At 43.3% G+C, this 23,823-nt stretch overlaps 1 protein-coding gene across 7 annotated transcripts in view; it reads left to right on the forward strand.

The window, feature by feature from the left end:
* Window positions 1-23,823, forward strand: part of clcn3 (Cl-/H+ antiporter 3) — a 41,108-nt gene that overhangs the window by 9,073 nt on the left and 8,212 nt on the right. For 4 of the 7 annotated variants that reach the window (XM_087836391.1, XM_087836408.1, XM_087836407.1 and 1 more), the window contains exons 2-13: window positions 2,107-2,288; window positions 16,461-16,621; window positions 17,425-17,524; window positions 19,454-19,641; window positions 20,009-20,131; window positions 20,600-20,806; window positions 20,934-21,014; window positions 21,112-21,364; window positions 21,641-21,927; window positions 22,017-22,203; window positions 22,467-22,865; window positions 22,953-23,169. In XM_087836391.1, coding sequence (XP_087692517.1) covers window positions 2,126-2,288; window positions 16,461-16,621; window positions 17,425-17,524; window positions 19,454-19,641; window positions 20,009-20,131; window positions 20,600-20,806; window positions 20,934-21,014; window positions 21,112-21,364; window positions 21,641-21,927; window positions 22,017-22,203; window positions 22,467-22,865; window positions 22,953-23,169 — 2,366 coding nt within the window. In that variant the 5' untranslated portion in view covers window positions 2,107-2,125. Of the gene's footprint in view, window positions 1-2,106; window positions 2,289-6,633; window positions 6,864-9,442; window positions 9,748-16,460; window positions 16,622-17,424; window positions 17,525-19,453; window positions 19,642-20,008; window positions 20,132-20,599; window positions 20,807-20,933; window positions 21,015-21,111; window positions 21,365-21,640; window positions 21,928-22,016; window positions 22,204-22,466; window positions 22,866-22,952; window positions 23,170-23,823 lie in introns of those variants that run through there. The other 3 variants (XM_006805499.3, XM_006805500.3, XM_035914217.2) reach the window with 2 other exon arrangements.

A 23,823-nucleotide genomic window follows, 5' to 3' on the forward strand; every position in this document is an offset into this window, starting at 1 on the left:
AGGAAATGAACGACTTTAGCGTGAAGCAACGTAGGAACTACAGGGCTGACTAAGCATGTTTTACTTCTGGCCATAATTCAGTCAGTGTTATCCAAGCAGGAAAACACACACACACACACACACACACACAGAAATCAGCAGTGGTCAGAAGGTTTCAGCTCTACGCTACTTTTCTGTCTTGCTCTTTTTTTTCCTTCTTTTTTTTGTCTCAATAAAAAGTTAACAACACAGACTGAGTAGGAAGTTTAGCTCCTGTAGAATATAAATATAGAGAGCTAATGTCTGTTTTAAGCCCAGGTCTCCTTTCACAAGTGTATTGGATAAATATAGAGCCACCTGTGCATCCTTGATTAATAAAGACCCTCCATTATTCAGCACCAGGCTGCTGATATTCCATCTTTCCCCATTACAGCGTGGCTCATCATGTTTCGAGGTACACATTTCTATTAATAGCCGAAGGTCACCTTTAATCTTCAGGACCCGCTGCACTGTCATCGTGTGTGGGGCCTGCTCAGGATCACTTTTGGTTTGGTCCTGAGTCACGTTTGTGGCTACGTATTGAGGTGTAGTTTCCAACTTTTCCACAAGGGGGCGAGATGTAAGAGCAGGTGGCGTGCAGTGGCATTGAACAGGCTCTGTAATTTTTCCCCCAGCAGGAATATTATCATAATCGTGCTCTCATTGTGGAGAGGATACCCATGTGTCATTTTAATCCCTCAGTCTATAAATAACCTTCACTTGGCTGCGCTGCGGGTGGAAGGGCCTTCGGTTTGGTGCATCATCTTTGCCAAATAAATCACCAAATCACTTTTATTGTCACGTCACATGTGCAGGTACACTGGTACAGTACATGCAAGTGAAATTCTTGTGTGCGAGCTTCACAAGCAACAGAGTTGTGCAAAAATACAATAACATAAAACAAGCAAAATATAAGAATGGCTAAATCTGAGAGTAATAAATGTACAATATAAGAGTGTAGCTGTTGCTTGGGGGAGCTCGCGACGAGGCTGCCATACTCGGTGCCATCTTGGTGTATCAGATACTTAAGATTTAAAATTTTTAGTGTTGTCTGAAGAAAACAAGTAGGCTAAGAAACAAAAATAAAGAAATGTCTCTTATTCATATGCCAAACACCTTTGAAACATTGGACATACAAAACATAATAAAGCTTTTACACAAAAAGGGAAAAAAGACTTTAGACGAGCATTAAGAATAAGTAATATAGGGTTGCTAGGTTTTGGGGGGGTTTTGTGGTTAAATGACCCATTTAAGTCTGAAAAATAACCCCAACACTGGGATTTATTGATGGACTGATCTCTGCAGTTAGAGGCTGGAGGTTTCTTCTGCTCACTGCGCCTCAGGTCTGATTTGTTGCTGTGCCACGTCATTGCCATGAAGGGTTCACTTTGGGTCACGAGCTGATCATCATCTTCATCATCGTGCATTTTTCTCTTCTCATTACCCGCTGTCAGCCTGCATTCATCTTTCAGCTGAATGGATGTCTCATCCCTCTCGTCTGCAGAAAGAAATTAATGGCTGCAGATTGTTTATCACGTTGGAGTTTTATTATATCAAAGCTACGCTCTGCAAAACGCCAACAGATTAAATGGTGTAATATCTTGTTATCTGTTTTTATATTATTCAGTTAATACAGATGGAGATAAAAAAAAAAAAAGTATGTGTGATGCATGAAAAAGAGAGAGGGTAAAATTTTCTGTTTGGGGTGGGATAAAGTGTACTTGCAGACCCATGACGTGTCTGGATGTGTGACAGTATAGGATCATGTGAATAAGTCTACATTCACACTGGACTAGAGACCAGTCTGCAACCATTTGGCATCCACTGGTCATGAAGTAATGATGGGTATTCTTCGACCAGTTGCGAGCCCCAGTCACACAGGTCTATAGACCATTCGGTGAATGTATCAACCATCAAAGCATTGCTATATTTGATTCCGATGTGTTTGTTGTGCCCGTCTATCGTTGCTATTTACCTGCTAACACACCACCCTGCTCACCTGTGCCCCTCATAGCCTCACTTCACCATGTAGACTCTTAAATCAAGCACAATATGTATAACTCCACCACTCCCCTCCTTATCACCCAGGGTCCCGGCGCGTTGCTAAATGGAGTCGGAGCAGCTGTACCACAGAGGTTACTGCAGGAACAGCTACAACAGCATAGCCAGCGCCAGCAGCGACGAGGAGCTGTTGGATGGAGCCGGCGTCATCATGGACTTCCACACCACCGAGGACGACAACCTGCTCGATGGGGACGCTGCCTCCCCAGGTAGGGAGTACGGGATATTCTTTTCCAGCGCTTTGATTGGTCAGAATCTGGACATCTTGAGCTTCCCTTCACGAATCCCCCGACCCTCCTTTCCTTGAACTCTCAGTGAGCTTCCCCATCGTTGCCATCTTACGGCTCTCTGTTGGTCTCTGGGTGTGAGTCATCGCACTGCTGATGCTTGTGTGTGCTTCTGTCTTGTGCCACCGACACCCTCATCTTCATCATCATCAACTGTTCTCTATGTCAAACCCTGGAAAAACTTTCTCTTAAACCATTCACCAAGCATCATTGTCCTGCTTCCATTTTCACCATTGAAGACCAGGGCTCGCAAAATCGGTAGCCCGACGTCCCGGAGCTAGCGATATCTCTGGTCGGGTGACCAAAATCTATCTCAGCCCCACCCGTCGGGTTATCATATAGCCCAACGGGCGGGGCTGAGATAGATTTTGGTCGCCCGACCAGAGATATCGCTAGCTCCGGGACGTCGGGCTAGCAATTTTGCAAGCCCTGAAGACACATGAACTTTCACAGTTATCTTATTTCGTATTCACTTTCTAGATTTTCTTTAAGAACCATTAACTTCTTCCTGTTTTCACCCATGAAAATTTCTGGAGCTGTATTACCAAATATGATAGTTTTCATCTATTAAATGTAACAGAAGTAACAAACATGTAAAACAGACATGGTACTTAACTGATTATCAATGACCTTTATAATATCGTCCAATTAAAACTGAGTTTATTAGCTGTTTTGTAATCATATGTAAGGCAGTTTTAGCAGCTCCATGTAGTTTTTTTTCTTCCTTTGTTCATTTGTTGCTGTCTCTGCATACCACCTTATTTGTAATTGTTGCTCTGTTGCATGGTTTTATAGTTTGTCCTCTTCTAGCATCCTGTTTATCTTGCCGTGCTGTTTCCCTTGATCAGTTTGACCTTATCACCTCTTTAATGTTCTTGCTTCCTGTTTCCTAAAGTGTGCCTCATTGCATGTTGTCATTTCTGCTTTTGTGCGTTCTCCTCCTCCTTTCATCCCTTGGCACTTGCAGACGTTCCTGTCAGGTAGCTGTTAAGCAGAGGTGGTGGTAGTAGTACTGTCATGTGGCAGAGTGAGTTGATTGGCTATGTTTTGCCAAGTTGGAGCAAATGTTACAGTTACTTAATTACTTCATTCACAGACAGCGCTGAATGTGATCTCTCCCGTGCCAGGCAGCCACGTTTCATAATTCCCATCATGCCTATCATTTTTCAGCGCGGTCACCCGCTTCTCAGTCAGTCAGCGTCTCAGTGGTGCTCCGACTCGCTTATCCCCATCAGCACCCAATCCGCAGCTTCCTGTTTTCTCTTCCTCGTCTCAGTAAATATGCTGATTCGTTTAATTTCTTACTCGCAGCTGATCAAACAGAGAGCACGCGTCGTGCTGAGGATCGTGTCAGAGGTGTCGGCCGAGCGCGGCTCTCCAAATATGAGCGGCTCGTGTTTAGTCAGAATATCTCTGCGCTGAAGCGGTGTCTCTCTTTGAATGCAGAACGAAGACTGATTTTGGCAAGCTAGTGTGTTTATGCAGGCGATAAAGGCACCGCATTCAGTTTCAACCCTGTTTTGAGTGTTTGTTTAGCACAGAGGTTATTTTCCCTCTTTGATAAAAGGATAATTAGGATCAACTGTTTCTATTTGATACATTTCTTGAATTGCAGATGGCTTAAAATGAAGATACAGTGCACAACGATAATTTTTTCTTTTTTTTGGTAAGCCTGTGCTGAAAGCAGAATCCTGACTGTCATCTTTCTTTTCTGTGGTCCCAGTGAATGTAGCTCTTCTTGCATACTGAATAGTGCAGCCGTGCATCTCTGCCACTTTTCCTTCTCCTTCTCCTGACTTTAAATCTACAAAGTAAACAGTAATACCTGTAGCCAAGCATACACATTTACCCTAAGAGTCAGTCTAAGTAAAGGTTGAAAGGTTTCACAGGGGAGTTTCCCTTTAGCAAAGTAAAATGTTGAGTCTTGACTGAGCATTTTCATTATTGAACAGTGAAACTGAGGGTCACCAGGCTAGTCAGAGGAGAGACACATGACTTTTAACTGCATGGGCGACCAGACAAGAGGGAGATTGTATGGAACAAGATCAGTCTGGCTAGCTTTGTTGTAATGCTCATTAGAAATAAGTAAATCAAGTTTGGCTGGATTAAAAAAAAGTATCCTGGCAGGATCTTAACAGGAGCAGCAACGGCATCAGCTGTAGAGCTGATCGCTTGAAGCATGATTTATGTCTGCAGGTAGGTTTAGCATGCTAACATGTGTCATGGCTATTACACAACCTGATATTGTTCGTTATCAGGATTTCTTCAGTCACTGGGCCTGAAAAATTATGTTTATATACAGTTTTGAAAGACTGCACATGGGAGAAGTTTGCCTGCAGGGCTTTTTGTAAAAAAAAACAAAAAAAAAACAAAACAGAAAGGCAAATTAATGTGTTACCTAAAGACCTATTTTAAACCTTCTAAAAATAAATGTGTAGATTACACCCATCCATAGGGGCTAGAGCTTATCCTAGCTGTCCAGTCGGGATTCTGTCACAGGGCCAGCACTGAGTGAGGCACAACCATTTACAGTTACCAGCTAACCCACTGAGCATTGAGGGGGATGCTGGAATACCTGGAGAGAACCAATACAGGCACAAGAAGAAGATGTGAACCCAGCCAGTGGATTGAACTGAGGAACTTGTTCCTGTGAGCAGTGATAGTGCTAACCACTGTGCTGCACCGTGCAGTTCATTTTCTGCCTAAAACTAAATAGTGATTGAGAACTGCTTTTCTTACAGCATTTTTAAAAATTGTTATAAAATAGTCTTTGTTTTATCTTAAAGTAATGTCGGCAAATTTAGGGGGTTTGTTTTGCTCCTTAGCAAAGTCAAGCTCTGAAAGCGACCTCTAGAACACAGCTCGATCCTTTTTTCTTTGTAACTTAAAAACACTGCTGCAGCACGTTCCCGGGTAGACCCTGGTCAGTTCTGTGTGTGGCTTATTTAGCCAAAGTCACAAATACATAACAGTGGCTATACTGACCACACCGTTTAGAATTTAACTGCTGTTTATGTGCACTGCCACCATCTTGGATTGTTAAGCAGGGTCAGTGGGGTTGCTTTGACATTCCAAGTTGGAAATCTGACTTGAGGGCATGTTCCAGCCGTAACTTTCCACTTCAAAAGAAATCATCTTTATATCCTCTATATTTAGGGGTGTGCTCCATATGGAGCACACCCCTTCCACTTCAACATGAGCTACACCTTAGTGTTTCTCTCTGAGCTGCAAAGCTGTGACATCACAATGTTGTGATTGGACAGTTGCAGTGATGGCGCTGGAACAGCAACACTGTATATATTGTCAGAAAACTACGAACGCAGTGACATCGGATACACAATTACAGCACTGATGTTAGTTTTTGGTCTGATTTAGCATTTTGACATGTTAGCTTATTAGTATAAAATTCTGAACATGTTTTATAGATATTAGTATATTAATGTTTGTAAAATAGACCATCCAGTATTTTTGATGCAGGTACTAAAATTAATATTTAGGAGATATGGCCTGATAGTATTATAGTTCCTTAAATGTCTTATAGTACATTTTATAGTAATTGTTTGGTATTGCTTGGTGTATACACCAGTCCAGGGTATACACCTACCATGGAGCTGGATCATTGAAGTCACTGAAATTCATCCTGTGTGGAAATATTGAAGATGGCTTTGAGAGTTGTTGTCTTTGTCTCGTCTCTTTATGTGCAGAGAGTAGCAGAGGGTGTGTTTCAGGCACTGAGTGTTTATATAAGAGGGATTGGCTTAAAGTTCCGTGTCTTCAGGTTCTGTTGATGTACTCTGAACGTGGTGAAAAGGTGAAAGCATAAATTAACCTTAAGCTGTCACCTTTTTGTGTTCTCACTGCTGCTACAAACAGAAAAGTGTGAGAGAAAACTCTAATTATAGACTAATGACACAGTCAGACAGAGAAACCCTTTTCTCCCTTTAAGAAATCTTTAATAACTAACAGTAATTAACAGCTAATGACTGGCTTCCTTTCCACATTGATATTTTGGACCATATTGTAATGCAGCACATTACTACAGGCCTGAGCTCCACCTACCTGACTCGTCATTCATGCTTTGTGTGTGATAGACGTGGAACAGCATTCCCATGAACCAGTCTTGGTGCCGGCCGGTGCGAGCGAAGGAAATCTCTGGATGAATGCCTTTCCTTGAAGTTGGTGTGCTGCCCGTGTCTGCTTCTCTGTGCTATTTTTACGTGAGGGGTGGGTTCATAGAAAACCCCGTAAAGCCCTCCTCTGAGCTTAGACTGCAGTGTGACCGAGGAGCCGGATCACTCAGTAGTCCCATGGAGTGTTTGAGTGAGACTTGTTGCACTGGACTTTTACTGGAACACATTTTATGGAAACCTGAGAGATTTGTTGTGGTTTTGCTGCTTTGAAGTGCTGGCAAGGGCTTTTTTAAAGGAGGGAGGTGACAAACTATGGCTGATATCACCTGTGCCACTGCTGAGCAGCGATAACGCGGCGTGACAAAAGGTAAGGGGGTGTGAAGGTAAAAGGATTTCAATTTGTGAAATCCTAGAATAACACATGTTAAGCCTGAAACCACAAAAGAGGGAACTGAGTCAGTTTTTTGTTTCATATAATAACACGTGATTACACAGAGTTTACAAAACATCTTTGAAACATAGGGACTGATTCTTTTTGGATTTTACTCGTGACATTGTTTTCAGTTATTTTGGAGATGTTTAACCAGTAATGTTGAGTCATAGTGCCTAAGTTCTGGGATGTCCAGATAATATCTCGGGTGATTTTTGTTTTTGTTTGTTTTGGTCTGTGTCTGCTGTTCTGACGTGGTTGACACTTTGTTTTTGGTTTTTATTCAGGATTCAGTTTCTTTTGCAGCCCTCATAAATGTTTCATTTTCTTCTTGGATGCTAAAGGCAAGATAGCACATCACATCACTACTACATTCTGCTTTCTTTCTTTCCATCCATGGACTGACAGAGATTTCAGATAAAAACTGGTGTGGAAAGTTTTCTTTATCATTTTAGGATGTAAGTAGAGGTGTACTGTGCTGGTTGAGGCTCTAGTTTTTTCAAAGTGCTTTTTATTGACTTTTATTGGCATTCTTCATGTGTAGTGCGTCTTCAAGTGAGGTTTTACAACTTCACAGTGTCACGGACAGCAAATATTGTTGCACTTCAGAAATGAATCAGTCTGTTGTGGAGTAAGATTTCAACGTGGATGTTAGTGACTCAAGCTAAACAGCAATATATTAATGACTAACCTTGTGCTGTGGATGAGCTCAACTCTTGGCTAAACATGAATGTTTACTGAGAACAGTCTAACCCACATCCTACATCCTTCCTGTGCTAATGTGTTTTACATTGGTGTAACCATAGCTCTACTGCTGGTCACAAGGCAGCAGATATACGCTAACTAGCTCAATTTCACTAGCCTTCAAAAATGTTGCCAGCATTTACTTTTCTGTCTTTGTTTACGTCCACTGTTTAATGTGTCACAGTGCTGGTTTGCCTTTGGGATTTGAAGGAGATTTGCACTGAAGGTTTTGTCCTCGCTGCTGAGGGTTCAATTCCCCGCCTGGCCATTTGCATGTCATCCCTTGACCTCTATACTGTTACATATATGGTCATTATGTGGGTTTTTTGGCTGTTTTAGTCCTCCCTGCAGAGACCAGGCAGATCTAATGGGGATTTGATTTTCCTGAAATAACGCACATCAGTCTTAAACGCGAATGGGAAAAAGTAATCCCATTACTTTACTGATTACTTATTTTCAAAAATAATTAATTATTTAGTTACTTTTTAAAAACACGATTTACAACCTGAATAGGTGATAAAGCAATAGATCTTTCAGCACAATTCTACTTTTTCTGCATAATCCATCATACAAAATGTAATCAAATGGAAGTCTCTTTTTAAAACTTGTTATATTTGTTTTAACCTTTTAACGTGGCTCAGGGGGTTGGGAAACGTATCTGTAACCGGAAGGTCGCCGGTTCGATTCCCGGGCTCTCTGTCCTGGTCGTTGTGTCCTTGGCCAAGACACTTTACCCTACCGCCTACTGGTGTTGGCCAGAGGGGCCGATGGCGCGATATGGCAGCCTCGCTTCTGTCAGTCTGCCCCAGGGCAGCTGTGGCTACAACTGTAGCTTGCCTCCACCAGTGTGTGAATGCGAGAGTGAATGAATAATGGCATTGTAAAGCGCTTTGGGTGCCTTGAAAATCGCTATATAAATCCCATCCATTATTATTAACTTTATGCATCAAGCAAAAAATTAATTATATGCAACATTCTCTGACTGGAAGAAATTTGTTTAACATTTAAACCTATTTTCTGCACCTTCCTACGGAGCCCCTCTGATGACATGGTCCAAAAAATAAATAAATTGTGGCCACAAAATACTATTTCGAGGGCACGAAATAGGTATAACATGCGCACGAAATGCTCATTTGTGGGCACGTTATTTGTGGGCCTACGAGGGCCTACTTTGTGCCCTCGAAATAAAATAAGTATTTCGTGGGCACGAAGTAGTATTTTGTGGTCACAATTTATTTATTTTTTGTTACAAGTAACGCGTTACTGCCCATCTCTGCCATAGACTATTTATTATTATTATTATTTTTTTTTATCATTAATTGATTTAATTAACTACCATATGATACAAATAAAAGCAAGAAACATTCACAGTTGGACATTTTGGCTCAGAAAAATTAATTAATCGTAAATCTCTGGTCAAATTTGTTGCTAGTTAGCTATTTTGTCTTTTTTAAAGCATGGTGTGTGTGTGTTTCACTGCATATGGCTCTGTAAAAACTTTCTTTTATCCTCCTTACTGCAGTGCTTAGAGTGGAATTTTCCGTTTTGGAGCTTACCAACTCCACCGCTTGTAAAACAAACGCACACCCCTGTGACCCGACACTATGGTTTCTTCCGTAAGAGCCACGGCTCACTGATCTCCCTTAGCAACTAAAGCGGGTAGGGCCGACCGGCCTGTGATCGTCTTTCCCTGTGTATGATGACATCATCAACTCTAGCAGTCAGCTGCTGCAGTGAGGAGCGAGCGAGGAGGAAAAGGAAGGGAGGGGAGGGGAGGGAGGACTGTGCGCGCACTCTCTCTCTCTCTCACACACACACACACACAGGCACGTTTTTCCGCTCAAACAGACACGCGCGCTCTCTCTCACACACAGCCCCACTTGTCCTCCTCTGGTAAACATGGCAGCGGGAGCAGCGAACGGCACACGCAGCGAGCATAGCGTAATGAAACTGAGCACGGTTTAGCTTAGCCTCATCTAGACTGTCAACATGGAGGAGGAGGACGCGGCGGCCGATCCCTATTTGCCTTACGACGGGGGAGGTGACACCATCCCCCTGCAGGAGATCCCTAGAAGAGGTAACGACACGTCCCACTCTCCCCCCGCCCTCCTCTTGATTCCCTCCTTTTGATTCCCTCCTTTTATAACGCTGCTGCGATAACATAGGTCGACCTCCTGCTTGTACACTTGAGTGCATGTATCCATATGGCAGGTGGAGCAAACTGCCTCCTCTGCTTTATGGACCACAAGCTGCCATTTCCACAGTCAACAAGCTACCTAGCCGGCACATTCCTGCTCTGGCCTCTCCTGCTGATGATTAACCGGCAGTGTGTGCACGTCAGCCAAAGATAATGAGATAAACACAGGGTGGATTTGGTGTGAAGACTCGAGCTCAGGCCTGAGAACATCACGGGCATCCATTTTAATTTGTGCACAGACGTTCTGCAGAAACTGCTGGTTGTGCACATGTAAGCTGGATGTTTGTACATCTGCGCTGCTGTGCGTCTTTGCACCTCTCACAGTCTTTCCTGCAGTGTGAGGACACCTGTTGGCAAGATACAGGATGTCAACTCGCATCAATCAGCCAGGCTATCATTTTTTTATGACATGTTCTCCGCTCGAATCTTTATCTTTCCTCTGTGGCGTTCAGGGAGTCAGGAGTTGGTTCCTTTTGGCCTTGTTAGATTTTTTTTTACGGTGAGCGAGCAGGGACAAAACACTTGTCGTAAGCTTAGTAGGCAACCCCTACTCCCAGCATTCACGCTTCAGTCGACAAATGTCTTCTGTTTTCATCAGTTTAATGTTGTTACTCTGGAATTTCTAGCAATTTTACAGTCAAAAGCACACTAGCTGTACTGCTGAAAAGTTTGAATTAAAGGTGAAAGTGGACACGGTGCAGTGCGCAGAGTACAGGCACTGCAAAACAAACTTATAGTAAGTCGATCGTCTTGTGGTCGTTGACCTGAAACACTGTGGCCTTGTCTCAGCCTGGTGAGCAGCACGTAAACACAACCTTTTGGACTTTGATCCATTTTTCTGTCCGCCTGGTTCATGGTTCTCCAGAGACTCCAGCAGTGTGGACAGCACGCTGCTGTCTGTCCTCGGGCTCTAATGGGATCATTTATGATCACATGATGGCTGAGAAGTCTAACCCTGATGACCCAGCTGCCTCTAAAGCCTTCTTTGAATTACTCAACAGTAGTAGAGTAGATCTAATGAAGATTAATACAGCTGTGGTTGTTGGAGTGAAGCAGGAAACCTCTAGTCACTTCTCATTTCATTGGTGATGGTTGTACAGGAAGGCTGTGTCTGTTCATTTAGAGAAGTGTGTTCTCCACTGTCAGCAAGACTCCGTGCACACTAACGTGGCGTTCTTCCTCCAATGCAGAACCGCAGCATTACAGTGCCAATGCACAGGGGAACATAGCTAAAGCCTTCTTTTTCTTTTCTTCTTTTAATATGCATGTGTATTGTCTGCATGTCTGCTGAACCATCCAACCACGATGCTGGAAATGTGCGCACATACAATCCCCTCTGGTTTCTGTTTTCCGTGGCGTCACCATCCACACCTGCAGTGGGACTAATGAGTGCCTGAAAGCGCAGCATCATCAGGAGGGGCTCGTCTGGTTTATTCCATCAGTGAAATCTGTTGTTTTGAAACGTTTCCCTTCTTAATTGAGCCACGTTGGTTCTGCAGTTTAGAGCAGCAGTCGTGTCTTTATCCTCCGTTGTATTCATAGGCAGATACTGCTGTGATCAACAAACCAGTCGACAGCAGAAAATATTAAAGGCAGTTTGTGTCTTTCGTAAAGTATTCACTTTTCTCTTTTGTTTTTCTATAAATGTGGCCTTTGTCAGGTTCAAGGATGGGCTGGCACATCTGCAAAAGAGCAATAGCAACACATGGTGCACTGACGTAAACATGGAGGCCAGTGTAGTCAGCATTTATGGTGTCGGTTATGTCGATGTGCTGTAGAAACCTGCAAAACCGTGAGCTCCAAGATAAATGGAGCCAACTATGGGCTTCTGTGGCTGCCACTTCTGCATGGAGGGTTAGGGTTGTGACTTGGATAACTACATTGAAACGCAGTCAGGCACAATTTAAGGATGTGATGAAACATTGTTAACCACATCCATCAGCACTTCGCTAGATGACTCTCACGGTAAGATACTAGAGTCCAGGAAGTGACATACAAGTCCCTTTACTTCTGATTTGACTATTTAGATGTGCTGTGTACTCGATTCTCGCTTATGAAAATGAGAAGTAAAATGATTAGATTCTGTGTAATATGTGCTGCTCTTCACGTTGTCATGAAAAAGAGTTCAACACACAAATAAATTGGGTCACATTAGCTGTGGTATGATGAACCTGTTCTAATCTTGGACATTTCTCTAACCAAACTGTTTGTGGTCGTGTTCGTGGTTAGCATTTATTAACCAGTTGTCAGCTGTGTGTTGGAGTCTTTTTATTTCCTGTTCAATCAGGCTGGGTTTTTTTTTCACTCCTCTCATGCTGTGAATCATCTACAGAGATGTCAGGATAATAATTTTGGATAATAACTTTTTCAATTAAGGGGTAACATCAGGGCTAAAGGATTCTGAGAAAATTATTTTTTGTGACAAAATTCTGTTTTGTTTTGTTTTTTTACAGTGAGTCAGGCTTCAGTTCAGTATTTACAAGCCATCAACTTTTTAAAAATCTTTTTCAGTCATCCTTGTAACGATTTTGATACGTTGCTCATACCGAGGCTGCTGGCCGCCTGTGAGCCCTGGATAGCTTTAGCTTTAGCGCCTTTTTCTTTGTAAGCTTCTTTGAAAAGTCCATGTGTCAGCTGCGTGAGGGTGATACAAGTGTCTAAGTAGGGTATCGTTTCATTTTTGAGGTGGTCTCCCTCTGATTTACCCTGGCAAAATGGTGTCTTCAATCACAGTGAGGAGCTTCCATGCTAACCACTTGTTAGCATGTGGCTGCGTGACGACTGTTTGCCTGAAACTGACTGCCTCATAATCAAACATACATAAAGCTGGCTGTCTGGTCAGTCCGGTCTCTGGCCAGTCCATTGGTGATGCACTGTGTGTTTTCCTCTCTGCCACACATAGAACTGAGGATGCAAGAGGCAGGTGAAGATAAACTTAGGATTATACTTAAAATAACATCATTTCATTTCATTAAATAAAAACTGCAAACTGTAAAGGCCTTTTTCCAGAGCTTGATCCTTTACAAATCTGAGTTTTAAATTTGAATATGTTGTCTTGGTATATTTAATGTCAGCTAAACAGCACATGCTGCAGAGCTCTGTCAGCAGAGGTTGTTATAGCAACAGGATGTCCAACTTGTGGTGTCGAAACAAAGTAAGCAATTGAAATTTGTTCTCAATAAACTAAAACCACTGAAATTATAGAAGGATTTTTGTCACTCTTTTGTAGTTACTATGCAGATGTAACCTTGATTAGTCAAAGGAAACTCGATACATAAACAGAAGGTTTATTTCTACCTTTGTTATTTGTTGAGCCCTTATAGGTGCACCCAGTTTATTGACCTGTCCAAAGCAAACATATGAGGCTTGTGTTGTGAACTGAGTCATCGCCCCATCACTCAGCAAATCCATCCCCGCACTGTAACCATCACTCTGAAATCAAAATGGAGACGGATACAATCTCTGTAATGCTTCTCCTTATTGCTGCTGACTCCACAGCAGCTGAAGTAGTGTCTTACACAGTCACTACTCCTTACTGTTCACTGGACAGGATAGGCAGCATCTAATCAGGAGCCATTTCATCCCTGCTTCTTCCCCTCCTACATCCTGTCAAACCTCAAAGGGAGAGACATGAGCTAATAAGCAGCTCTTTCAGAATCTCTGTTACGGCCCCGTTCAGGTTTGTGGGAATCGGGCTTTACTCTGGACTAATGTCTCAGAAAGATTTTGATGTTACCCCACTGCAGTAGTAGTTAATGATGTGGCTGTGTAGGAATGCAGAGGAAAACACGAGGATGTGTTTCATGATCTGTTTTAATGATCCCAACCACTTAAGGTCACAGTGATGAACAAACCTTTGTGTGATAATCCCCGTTCATTCTTAGTTGTTCAAGATATTAAAAATGTAAAGAGGAGTTTTGTTGTGGTGCCTGGAATTGATGTTTGCTGTACTGAAGGTCATGAGAGTTACCCCATTGTATGTTTTGACTGGTTTGGCACTTATACTGTATTTATACTTCTCTCTGTGTGTGGGTACCATATAATGAAATGCTGTTTCTACTGTAGGCTGTTTCTTTTTATTCAGAAAGTGAATTTATCTGATATTATATTTGCATATCTTACTAAATACTTAAAACAATTATAATTTGTGTTGTAAACTTCTGACACAGTTATTTAGTTTAGTTTTACTCTTTATCTCAGGCACAGTGCACAAAAACAGTGCTGTCATGACATGATTGGCTCGTTTTTGGAAATGGCCTCAAGTGGCCACAAGAGGAACTGCAGGGAATTTTTTTCCGTCCTTCCATGTTGGCAGCGCTTTTATTTTAGTCAGGGTGACTGTGCATCTAATTAATACTGACAAATATGGCTTCTTGGAATTGGTGTGTGTGTGTGTGTTTGTGTGTGTGTGTGTGTTCCTGTCTAGCTATCGTTGTGAGGGCCAAAATCTGCATTCTACTATACTTGTGAGAACCAGCAGTCACTTGTGAGGACACACAACCTGGTCCTCACATTTTTGAAGGCATTTTTGAGGCTCAAAATGGGGTTTTAGTGTCAGGGTTACAATTAGGTTATGGTTAGGGTTGGGCATTCATTTGTAATGGTTAGGGTTAGGGTAAGGGGCTAGGGAAAGCATTATGTCAATGATAGAGAGATAGTTGAACAGGTGTGTGTGTGTGTGTCATGAGATATAAATATGAAAATCTATCCATGTTTTCAATCCTTTAGGGAGCTCATTCTGTTCTTTATTGGACTTGAGTAAAAAAAGAAGACTGTGCAAAAGCTGAGCTACTAGTAGTAGAGTACTAGTAGAGTGTAGCTCTACTAGTAGGTCATCACAGTGTGCTGACCCTGCTCTAGTTTCCTATTCAGAACTTGTGGGGTTTTTTTTTTATAAAATAGTCTTTTACAGTTGTTTAAATATTAGAAAGTGTCATTGCACTCACATGCAGCCTTGTTACTTCCTGTGAGTAACTTTCTGAAGATGACTATCTTGTATTTCCGCGTGTTCATCTTGAAGCTCAGAGAGCACCAAAGTATTAAACAAGCTCAGCATGAAGATCTGAAAAAGCCTCTTTGCTTAGATGTCCCAGTAAAATATCTGAAAGCCTTGTTTATGAAGATGTCCTGGTTTAGCTGCTCACCTGTTAAAGACAGTAAAATACAAACATTGTATCTTTTGTCCCCGTCATTATCAGCTGGGTCAGGTAGGACTTGTGAGCCATCTTACTGTCTGCTTTGGTGGTGTTGGTTTTAACACACGCAGTAATTACACCCATGTTCTTATTTGTTCATTAATCTCATATTGTTGACTGTACCCAAACAGGGGAAACGAGCTGTACTTGTTGGATTTGCAGGCCTTGTTGTTGTGTCATTTAATCTTATTGTTGCGCACAGTTCAGTCTTTGTTTTCAGATGAATACTTGTGTTATCTGAAGGAGGAGGCTCGGGCTCGATTTAATAACAGTTTCAAATGTCAGAGGATGGACTTTTCTCTGATTACTCAAACAGGCTTTGTCCCAAGTTAAACAAACTAAATGGCGCTCTTAAGGAAACCTGCTGCATTATACGGATGTTGTGGAGGGATTTTTAAGTCTCCCACAGGTCGCTGTTGTACATCAGAGATCATTTCTCATCACGCCGCCACTTCAGGCAGCAAAGAGAAATGTCAGCCGTGTAAAGCCTGTGATGCTTCTCAGATAAGACGCAGAGAATCGGCCCCTCAACTCGCCCTGATGTGTGTGCGTCTGTGTGTGCAGATGACTCGGTATGTTTTGTTCTGTGTTCATACTGAGCATGTCCGTCCTGCTAGAGCAGGTCAGACCTAACCAGTGACTGCCGGCGTCTCGTCCCAGCATAATGAGCAAAGTCATTGCACAGAATGAGAGGATCAGCCCATCTCTGAAAGGGCGGCTAACAATGTTTGCTGCTGTTTCGCTTATCATTAATGAATTTTTCCTGATAATAATCCAAGTCATGTTCAAGTCATTACTTACAAGATAGAAGTGGTTATTTGGCCTGAAGGGAGTCACATGGCCCTGCAGCCTGTGGACCAGTGAAGCAGAATTCAAAATAGCTTTTACCCTCAAAGAAAACCTAAACATACATAAATATATTTAAAATGTAATGAACTTTAATGTTTAGATGCAGTTTGTAGAGGTAAGCACTTATAATTAGTTATGGGTTTTGTTCCACATGAGGTGATGGACTGCAGTGTTTCCAGCAGTCTCATTAAATCTCAGTGATGGACGTGCAGTGACCTCTGCGGTGCTTCTGATGGGGCTCGATCATGGAGGAGGTGTAACTCTAATGCAGCCGAGGCAGCACTGTGATGGATCTCTTTCTTTCTTTTTTTTCAAGGATTATATGTAAGAATCAGAAGTATAAACTGCCAAAATGTATCGTTTAAAAAGTCATCAGACTGATGTATGGTGTAACATTGTAAGCCTGTTCACACAACCTTCTGGTTTCATACATTGTGGGGAAAAAAAATCATATTTCTTGTTTTTTACTCTTTCAAATATGTTTTAAATGTCAATAGTCTTCTTTTAAAAAATTGGACTGTGAACTTGTGCTCGTTGTTTTTTCTTCAGGATCTAACTACGCCATGTCGAACGGCGGCGGGGCTCCCAGCAGCTCCACCCACCTGCTGGACTTCCTAGAGGAGCCCATCCCTGGTGTTGGGACCTACGATGACTTTCACACCATCGACTGGGTCCGTGAGAAGTGCAAGGACCGCGAGAGACACCGGAAGGTGAGGACACCGACGCCAAACCAGCTCAAAAAATAAAAACTTTTCAGCTTCGAACAAAATTTTTTATACTTTGATATAACAACTAGTTTGTATGTATATTACAAAACCTGTCAGAGCTTTCACCCAGAGACAGAAAAATATTTTTAATATTTTGGAAAGAAAATATTCTTCTTCACGGGCCACAAACAACCCTACTTAATTTAAAGAAAGAAAGAAAAAAGTTTCACACCACTGTGTTATGCACTTCCTGTTGTATGAACAGTTTGTTTGGGTCACATAAAAGAAAGAAATGTCAGGTAGGATCAGGACCTACAGCCCTGATGGCTTAACAGAGAGGGTAAACAACACTTTTCTAACAAAAATGATCCCTTCTTATAATGTCAACCACAGTTTCCAAATTATAAATTAAAAGATCAATTTCTTATCCACCACTAGCATTCACAGGCTAAGTGTGTGGGAGATTTTACGGCCCTTCAGTTGGTCATGAGCGCATTTCGGGTCTGCCAACACTTTTATCCAAGTGTTTTACTGCAAGACGCTGCAGGACAATCTGAATGTTATTTGCATACCCGGTGTTCTCAGCCCCTCAGCTGACTGTTATATTGAGGCAACAGTGGAAATCATGCCTGTAGAGGTGGTGTATTGTCACTGAAGGTCACTGTTTTTACCCCTCAGTTGTAAAAGGCTGATGAGGTATTGTTAACCTTTCCCTCACTTGCATTAATCTCACTGTAAGTTGATCTAATAGTTTTCTTTTTAGCCATCGATGCTTGTTATTGAGTCTTTTGTGTGTGTTGATACAGATCAATAGTAAGAAAAAGGAGTCTGCATGGGAGTTCACCAAGAGCCTGTACGACGCTTGGTCCGGCTGGCTGGTGGTGACGCTCACTGGCTTGGCATCAGGTAACACACATGTGGTACTAAAGTGCACACTAGGGCTGCACGATGTTAGGAAAACCTGCGATGTGCGATAACTGTGATCAATACTGTGATAACGATATGACTTGCGATAAAATAAATAGCAAAAAAACAAAACAAAAAACGAATACATAATTTCCGTTTTACTGCAACAGTTTTATTTAATGAAAGCTGCTGTATTAGCAGTGTAACAACAACGTGCACTTTAGCATTGAAACATTGCCCCCATAAAAAAATTTCTGAGGCTTGAATTCTGAAAGACATCCTTCCCGGTCTCTAGAATTAGTTTTAAATAAACATAACTTAAATTATACTGCAAAACTGGAGAGGAAACTTTACTGTAGTGCTTGCGTAGTTTTCAGCTTGGCTCAGTTCAAACATGCTGGTCTTCCGGCATGTTTCATACATTTGTGGAATGGCGACATGGGAAAAGTAGTTTCGTGAGGGGATGCGGTATCTCCGGTCCACTTTATGTATCAGACTGGTGAAGCCCTCTCTGCTAACTGTATTTATAGGCATCATGTCTTTATCAAATCCAAAGTACCTCCAAATAAGCGAGGTACTTTGGATTTGATTGGTTAATGCTGTGAAGGGCTCTATTCGACTGGTCAAATGTATAAAGGGGTTTCTTTGATTGGTAAATTCTTTAAAGCACGTGTGTAAACATTTTAAGGTACCCAATTATCGCAGTTTACGTCATCTTTTGCGATGGGCCCATCGCGCAGGCTGATATCGCGATGACAATAAATTTTCGATTTATTGTGCAGGCCTAGTCCACACAGCACACAGCTCTTATCTGCCCTGCTGGTGACTCTCACATGCTTTGCCTCAGGCAGCTCACACTCAGTCTTTCTCTTGTTCACTGTCTTGTGCTCTCGCTCACCCACCTCTTATAACCACACTGTTCTTCCTGCAGAGCCCCACGTGACAGATCTCAGAGCCATGAAATCCTCGCCGTGTGTGTTTTATGGCCACTAAATAACAGAAAATCTTTTTCTAGCTGAGCTAGTCAAAGTGGAGTACTTATAAAAAGGTCCAGGCTACAGAGGGGAGAAATGAGTAAAATGCATATGCCTGTTGGGCTCTTTGTGTAAAATAAGCTCTGCACTGTGATATCACATTATATAGATTTAAAACTGGGGTGACTGAGCTGTTTTAGGGCCTAAAATGTCCATTACTTCATAAAATACAGTCTTTTGAAATCAGATAATTATTACTGATAAACTTACAGATACCACTTTCCATTGTCTTTATCACACCAACAGACCTGTTCCCCACTCCCCACAAAAAACTCACAGGTTGTGGGAGAAGTAGGTGGATAAAATGATGGTAATAATATCACAATGACACATGTAGAAATCTAGAAATGTGGCTGCACTCAGTCACGTGAAGGTCAGTGAGCCTGTGATGTTTAGACCCATCTGATATGAAAATGTCAGCCACACAGTCCCCTTACATGCCAAAGGTCACTGGTTAGAGAACAGGAGGAGACACAGATCCCAGTATCAGGATATCCAGGTATCAGGCATTAAACATCTGTCAGATCAAACATGTGAATCTTTCCACTGTGGCAAGGTTTGTGAATAAAGGAGCAGCCGAAAGAAGCTTTGTTGTTTAAGTCAGACACTGATTTTTGTGCTGTAATATTTATGCATTGAGAGCTGAAGATTGTCTAATGTGAAGATTTGCTGCAGAGTTTTATAGTGTGCGTTTAGGTTCATATTCAGTGAGGATGTTTCTCAGAATTATTGTTAAATCACCTGAAAACATCTTTGTCAGGTAGTACGCCTGGTAGTGTAGTTAGGAACTCACCTCTCTCTCTGTTTTTCTGTTCTTCACCTTTCCTACTCGTCCCTGCCTTCACTTCTTTGCCCTTTTATTTCCTTTCCTTTCCTGGTTTCCTCCTCCCGCCAGGTGCTTTGGCTGGCCTGATTGACATTGCTGCTGATTGGATGAACGACCTGAAGGAGGGCGTGTGTCTGAGCGCCTTGTGGTTCAACCACGAGCAGTGCTGCTGGACGTCCAATGAGACCACCTTCGCTGAGAGGGACAAGTGTCCTCAGTGGAAGAGCTGGGCTGAGCTAATACTGGGGCAGGCTGAGGTAGAGGAACACGGGCACATGAAAGGGAGAGCATGCTGTCGATTTAAAACCAGACATTTTCTGCAGTACGTATACGTCACTGCAGTGAGACCGAGAGGCTACGGCTTCTAAGCAACAATGCAAAAATAAAACCCTTGTTGTTCAAATTCATTAAAAAAAAAAATTCAATTAAAAAGTAGACAGTTTGCAAAAGCTTTGCACCTTTTCTCATGAGCTGACTGCAGTGACAGTGACACTGACACATAAGGGCAGACGTAGTCTCAGGCGTCCACACAAGTTTTTTTTTAAATTTTTTTTATTAAAGGTTTGGACGTTTTTCTTCCACTCTTTAACTTTTCCCTCCCTCTTCATCCGTCCCTCTCTGCAGGGCCCCGGCTCGTACATCATGAACTATTTCATGTACATCTACTGGGCTCTGTCCTTCGCCTTCCTGGCAGTTTGTCTGGTTAAGGTGTTTGCGCCGTACGCCTGCGGCTCAGGGATCCCAGAGGTGAGGAAAACATTGCTTTTGTAAGTCCTGGTACAGCTGACTTTCTTCATGTTAACCTCTTCTGGTGATACATTGATGTGCATGAAGGAAATCCTTGAACTCTTAAATGGGAAATGTTGTTCGACTGTTTGCTGGGGGATCTTTGCACGCATTTTCTGATCGATTTGTCTCCCGGTGACTCTGTGAAAGAGTCTGATGGGTTTCAGGATCTTTTAATGTACTGAAGCACTTAAAAACCATTAATTCAGCTGGGAGATGTGAAATATTTTACTGCTATGAAAAAAAGGGGGAGGGCTCTTTGTTGCCATGGAAACACAAAAGCGGCACGTGTTAGACAATGACTTGAAAGCAGAGATGCAGCCCAACTAACAACCCAGTGAATTTATGTCATTATTTCTTTTTAACTTTCATGTGTTTACGTGTCTGATCCTGAGCACCTCGCTTTCCTCACACCTGCCTCTCCCACAGATCAAGACCATCCTGAGTGGGTTCATCATCCGGGGCTATCTGGGCAAGTGGACCTTGATGATCAAAACCATCACTCTGGTGCTGGCTGTGGCGTCGGGCCTGAGCCTGGGGAAAGAGGGCCCCCTAGTCCACGTGGCCTGCTGCTGTGGGAACATCTTCTCCTACCTCTTCCCCAAGTACAGCAAGAACGAGGCCAAGAAACGAGAGGTGAAAGCAAAATAGTCCCTGTAGCACGAGTAATAAATGTTTAATACATACAAGTGTCTTTAGTAGTTTGTGCGTGTGTGAACGAGCCCGCCGCTGGTGCTGAGGTGTGTTTGTTTTGTGCTCTCAGGTTCTCTCTGCCGCGTCAGCTGCCGGGGTGTCTGTTGCTTTTGGAGCACCAATCGGGGGAGTCCTCTTCAGCTTAGAGGAGGTGCATCAGCACTTAAACAAGTTACTATGTGGTGTTGTTTTAATGTGATGGTAACAGCAACAGTATTAATCCACCAATGCTCTCCTCTCTCCTTCAGGTGAGCTACTATTTCCCTCTAAAGACGTTGTGGCGCTCATTCTTTGCGGCCCTGGTGGCGGCCTTCGTGCTTCGCTCCATTAACCCGTTTGGGAACAGCCGCCTGGTGCTGTTCTACGTGGAGTACCACACGCCATGGTACCTGTTTGAGCTCATCCCGTTCATCCTGCTGGGAGTGTTCGGGGGCCTCTGGGGCGCCTTCTTCATCAAAACCAACATCGCCTGGTGCCGGCGGCGCAAGTCGACACGTTTCGGTATGATGTGACCTCGTGGTGACCTCACCATTTAAAACTTTTACTGAGAGCTTAATGGTGGAAAAAGTGAAATGGAATAAAGACTGTTTCTATCAGTCGATACTCTCCTCTCATGTGCTTTTTATGATTTTAGTGACTCCATAGTGCCGTGTCGGAATTTTAAAATCCTCTTTTCTTAAAATCAAATGTATACAAGCATCTTTCCATGAAGCAAACAGAGCAACAGTGTTTAATCTGCATTTGAGGCGTTTCACACAAACCTGTCTCGCTCTGTAGGCAGGTACCCGGTGTTGGAGGTGATCCTGGTGGCGGCCATCACTGCGGTGGTTGCTTTCCCAAACCCTTACACGCGTAAGAACACCAGCGAGCTGATAAAGGAGCTGTTCACCGACTGCGGTCCGCTGGAGTCTTCGCAGCTCTGTCAGTACCGCAGCCAGATGAACGGCACCAAAGCCTTCTCTGATGACCAGCCGGCAGGGCCCGGCGTCTACTCGGCCATGTGGCAGCTGTGCCTGGCGCTCATCTTTAAAATCATCATGACTATATTCACATTTGGACTCAAGGTGAGAGATTTTTTTCCTTAATAATGAAGCAGATGTTTTGCCCTGCGAGTCTTCATCAGCACTGAAACATGTTCCTTTCTCGTCGTTAGGTACCGTCGGGTTTGTTCATCCCCAGCATGGCCATCGGGGCGATCGCGGGGCGGATTGTTGGCATTGCCATGGAGCAGCTTGCATATTATCACCACGACTGGTTCCTGTTCAAAGAGTGGTGCGAAGTCGGAGCTGACTGCATCACTCCAGGGCTCTACGCTATGGTGGGAGCTGCAGCGTGCCTGGGTGAGTCAGCACTTAATGGGATTGTTAAGCTTTGCCACCAGTTTGTGCCAAAGCCTTCACGTTTCAGCACCGAGGGGCAGGTGATGAGCATATATGAGATATCCTGCTGTTATTGTAATAACTGGCTGTGTCAGAACATTACTCACTGTGAGTAACATGATCAGGGATGTGTAGCTTTGTCTCATCTGTTATAGAAATAAACACTTGTTTAGTTGGAGTCGTAGTTTAATGCGTGTTACTGTCACGCCTTCCTCCGTCTGTAGGTGGAGTGACTCGTATGACTGTCTCCCTCGTCATCATCGTGTTCGAGCTGACCGGCGGGCTGGAGTACATCGTCCCCCTCATGGCCGCCGTGATGACCAGCAAATGGGTGGGCGATGCATTCGGTCGAGAGGGAATCTACGAGGCCCACATCCGACTGAACGGATACCCCTTCCTGGATTCAAAGGAGGAGTTCACGCACACCACGCTGGCCCGGGAGGTGATGAGGCCCCGACGCAACGACCCGCCGTTGGCAGTGCTCACGCAGGACGACCTGACTGTGGAGGAGCTGCAGGGCATTATCAATGAAACCAGTTATAATGGTTTCCCTGTGATCGTGTCTAAGGAGTCCCAGAGGCTAGTGGGCTTCGCTCTGCGCAGAGACATCACAATCGCTATAGGTAAGACTGGAGAGACAACACCTGAACCCCCGTGACCTTCTGGAGTTTAAAGATGGTGTAAAGTGAATGCTTTTCATATCTCTACAGAGAATGCACGCCGCAAACAGGAGGGCATCGTGCTGAACTCAAGGGTGTACTTCACCCAGCATGCACCCACGCTGCCTGCCGACAGCCCTCGACCCCTCAAGCTTCGCTCCATCCTGGACATGAGCCCCTTCACCGTCACTGACCACACCCCCATGGAGATCGTGGTGGACATTTTCAGGAAGCTGGGTCTGCGCCAATGCCTGGTTACTCACAACGGGTAAGTGTGTCTCAGAAGGAAGGAGGTGCTGAAGGAGCTGAAGGTGGATCCGTCTCACATCGTTGTTTCTGATGTAGTGATTGCTTAACACACACGCACACACTGTCTGGTGTTGCATGAGCTCTGGGATCCCTGGATTTATGCTGTAATCTGCATGGCCTGGCCTAATCGCTGTGCTGCACCTCCTTTTATCCTCCTGGTGAGCAGTGACGGTCTCCTTTACAGGAGAAGCTGAGCTGCTGACGGAAACTAACCACAAATACATAACAGGTGTCACGCAGTGGGAGTATAGACAGTAAGAGGAGCTGATGTGTGGTCTGAATCTGAGGAGGAACGTTAAAGGTTTTACCTCCGCGAGAAACCTTCAGTGAAACTGATTTAAAACTAAAGTCTCGTCCACGTGTGGAGACGCCTGCAGGAGATCCAGTCTGATTGGGTCTTTATGTTGAAACTACGAGACAGACCGTGTTAATTTGCTGTGATGATCACTGGAGAGGAACTGTGCAGCAGTGTTTGTTTCATTTACCTTTTTTAGGATTAACCTTTTATTTATTTCTTAAATAATGACACAATTTTTTTTTATTTTTCATATTTTTGTTGTTGTCAACAAATCTCATGAAAAGACCTAAACTGTCAGTCATGAAGGAGGTTCAG

Source organism: Neolamprologus brichardi, chromosome 3 (assembly GCF_056152115.1).
Source record: "Neolamprologus brichardi isolate AB-2024 chromosome 3, ASM5615211v1, whole genome shotgun sequence".
NCBI lineage: Eukaryota > Metazoa > Chordata > Actinopteri > Cichliformes > Cichlidae > Neolamprologus > Neolamprologus brichardi.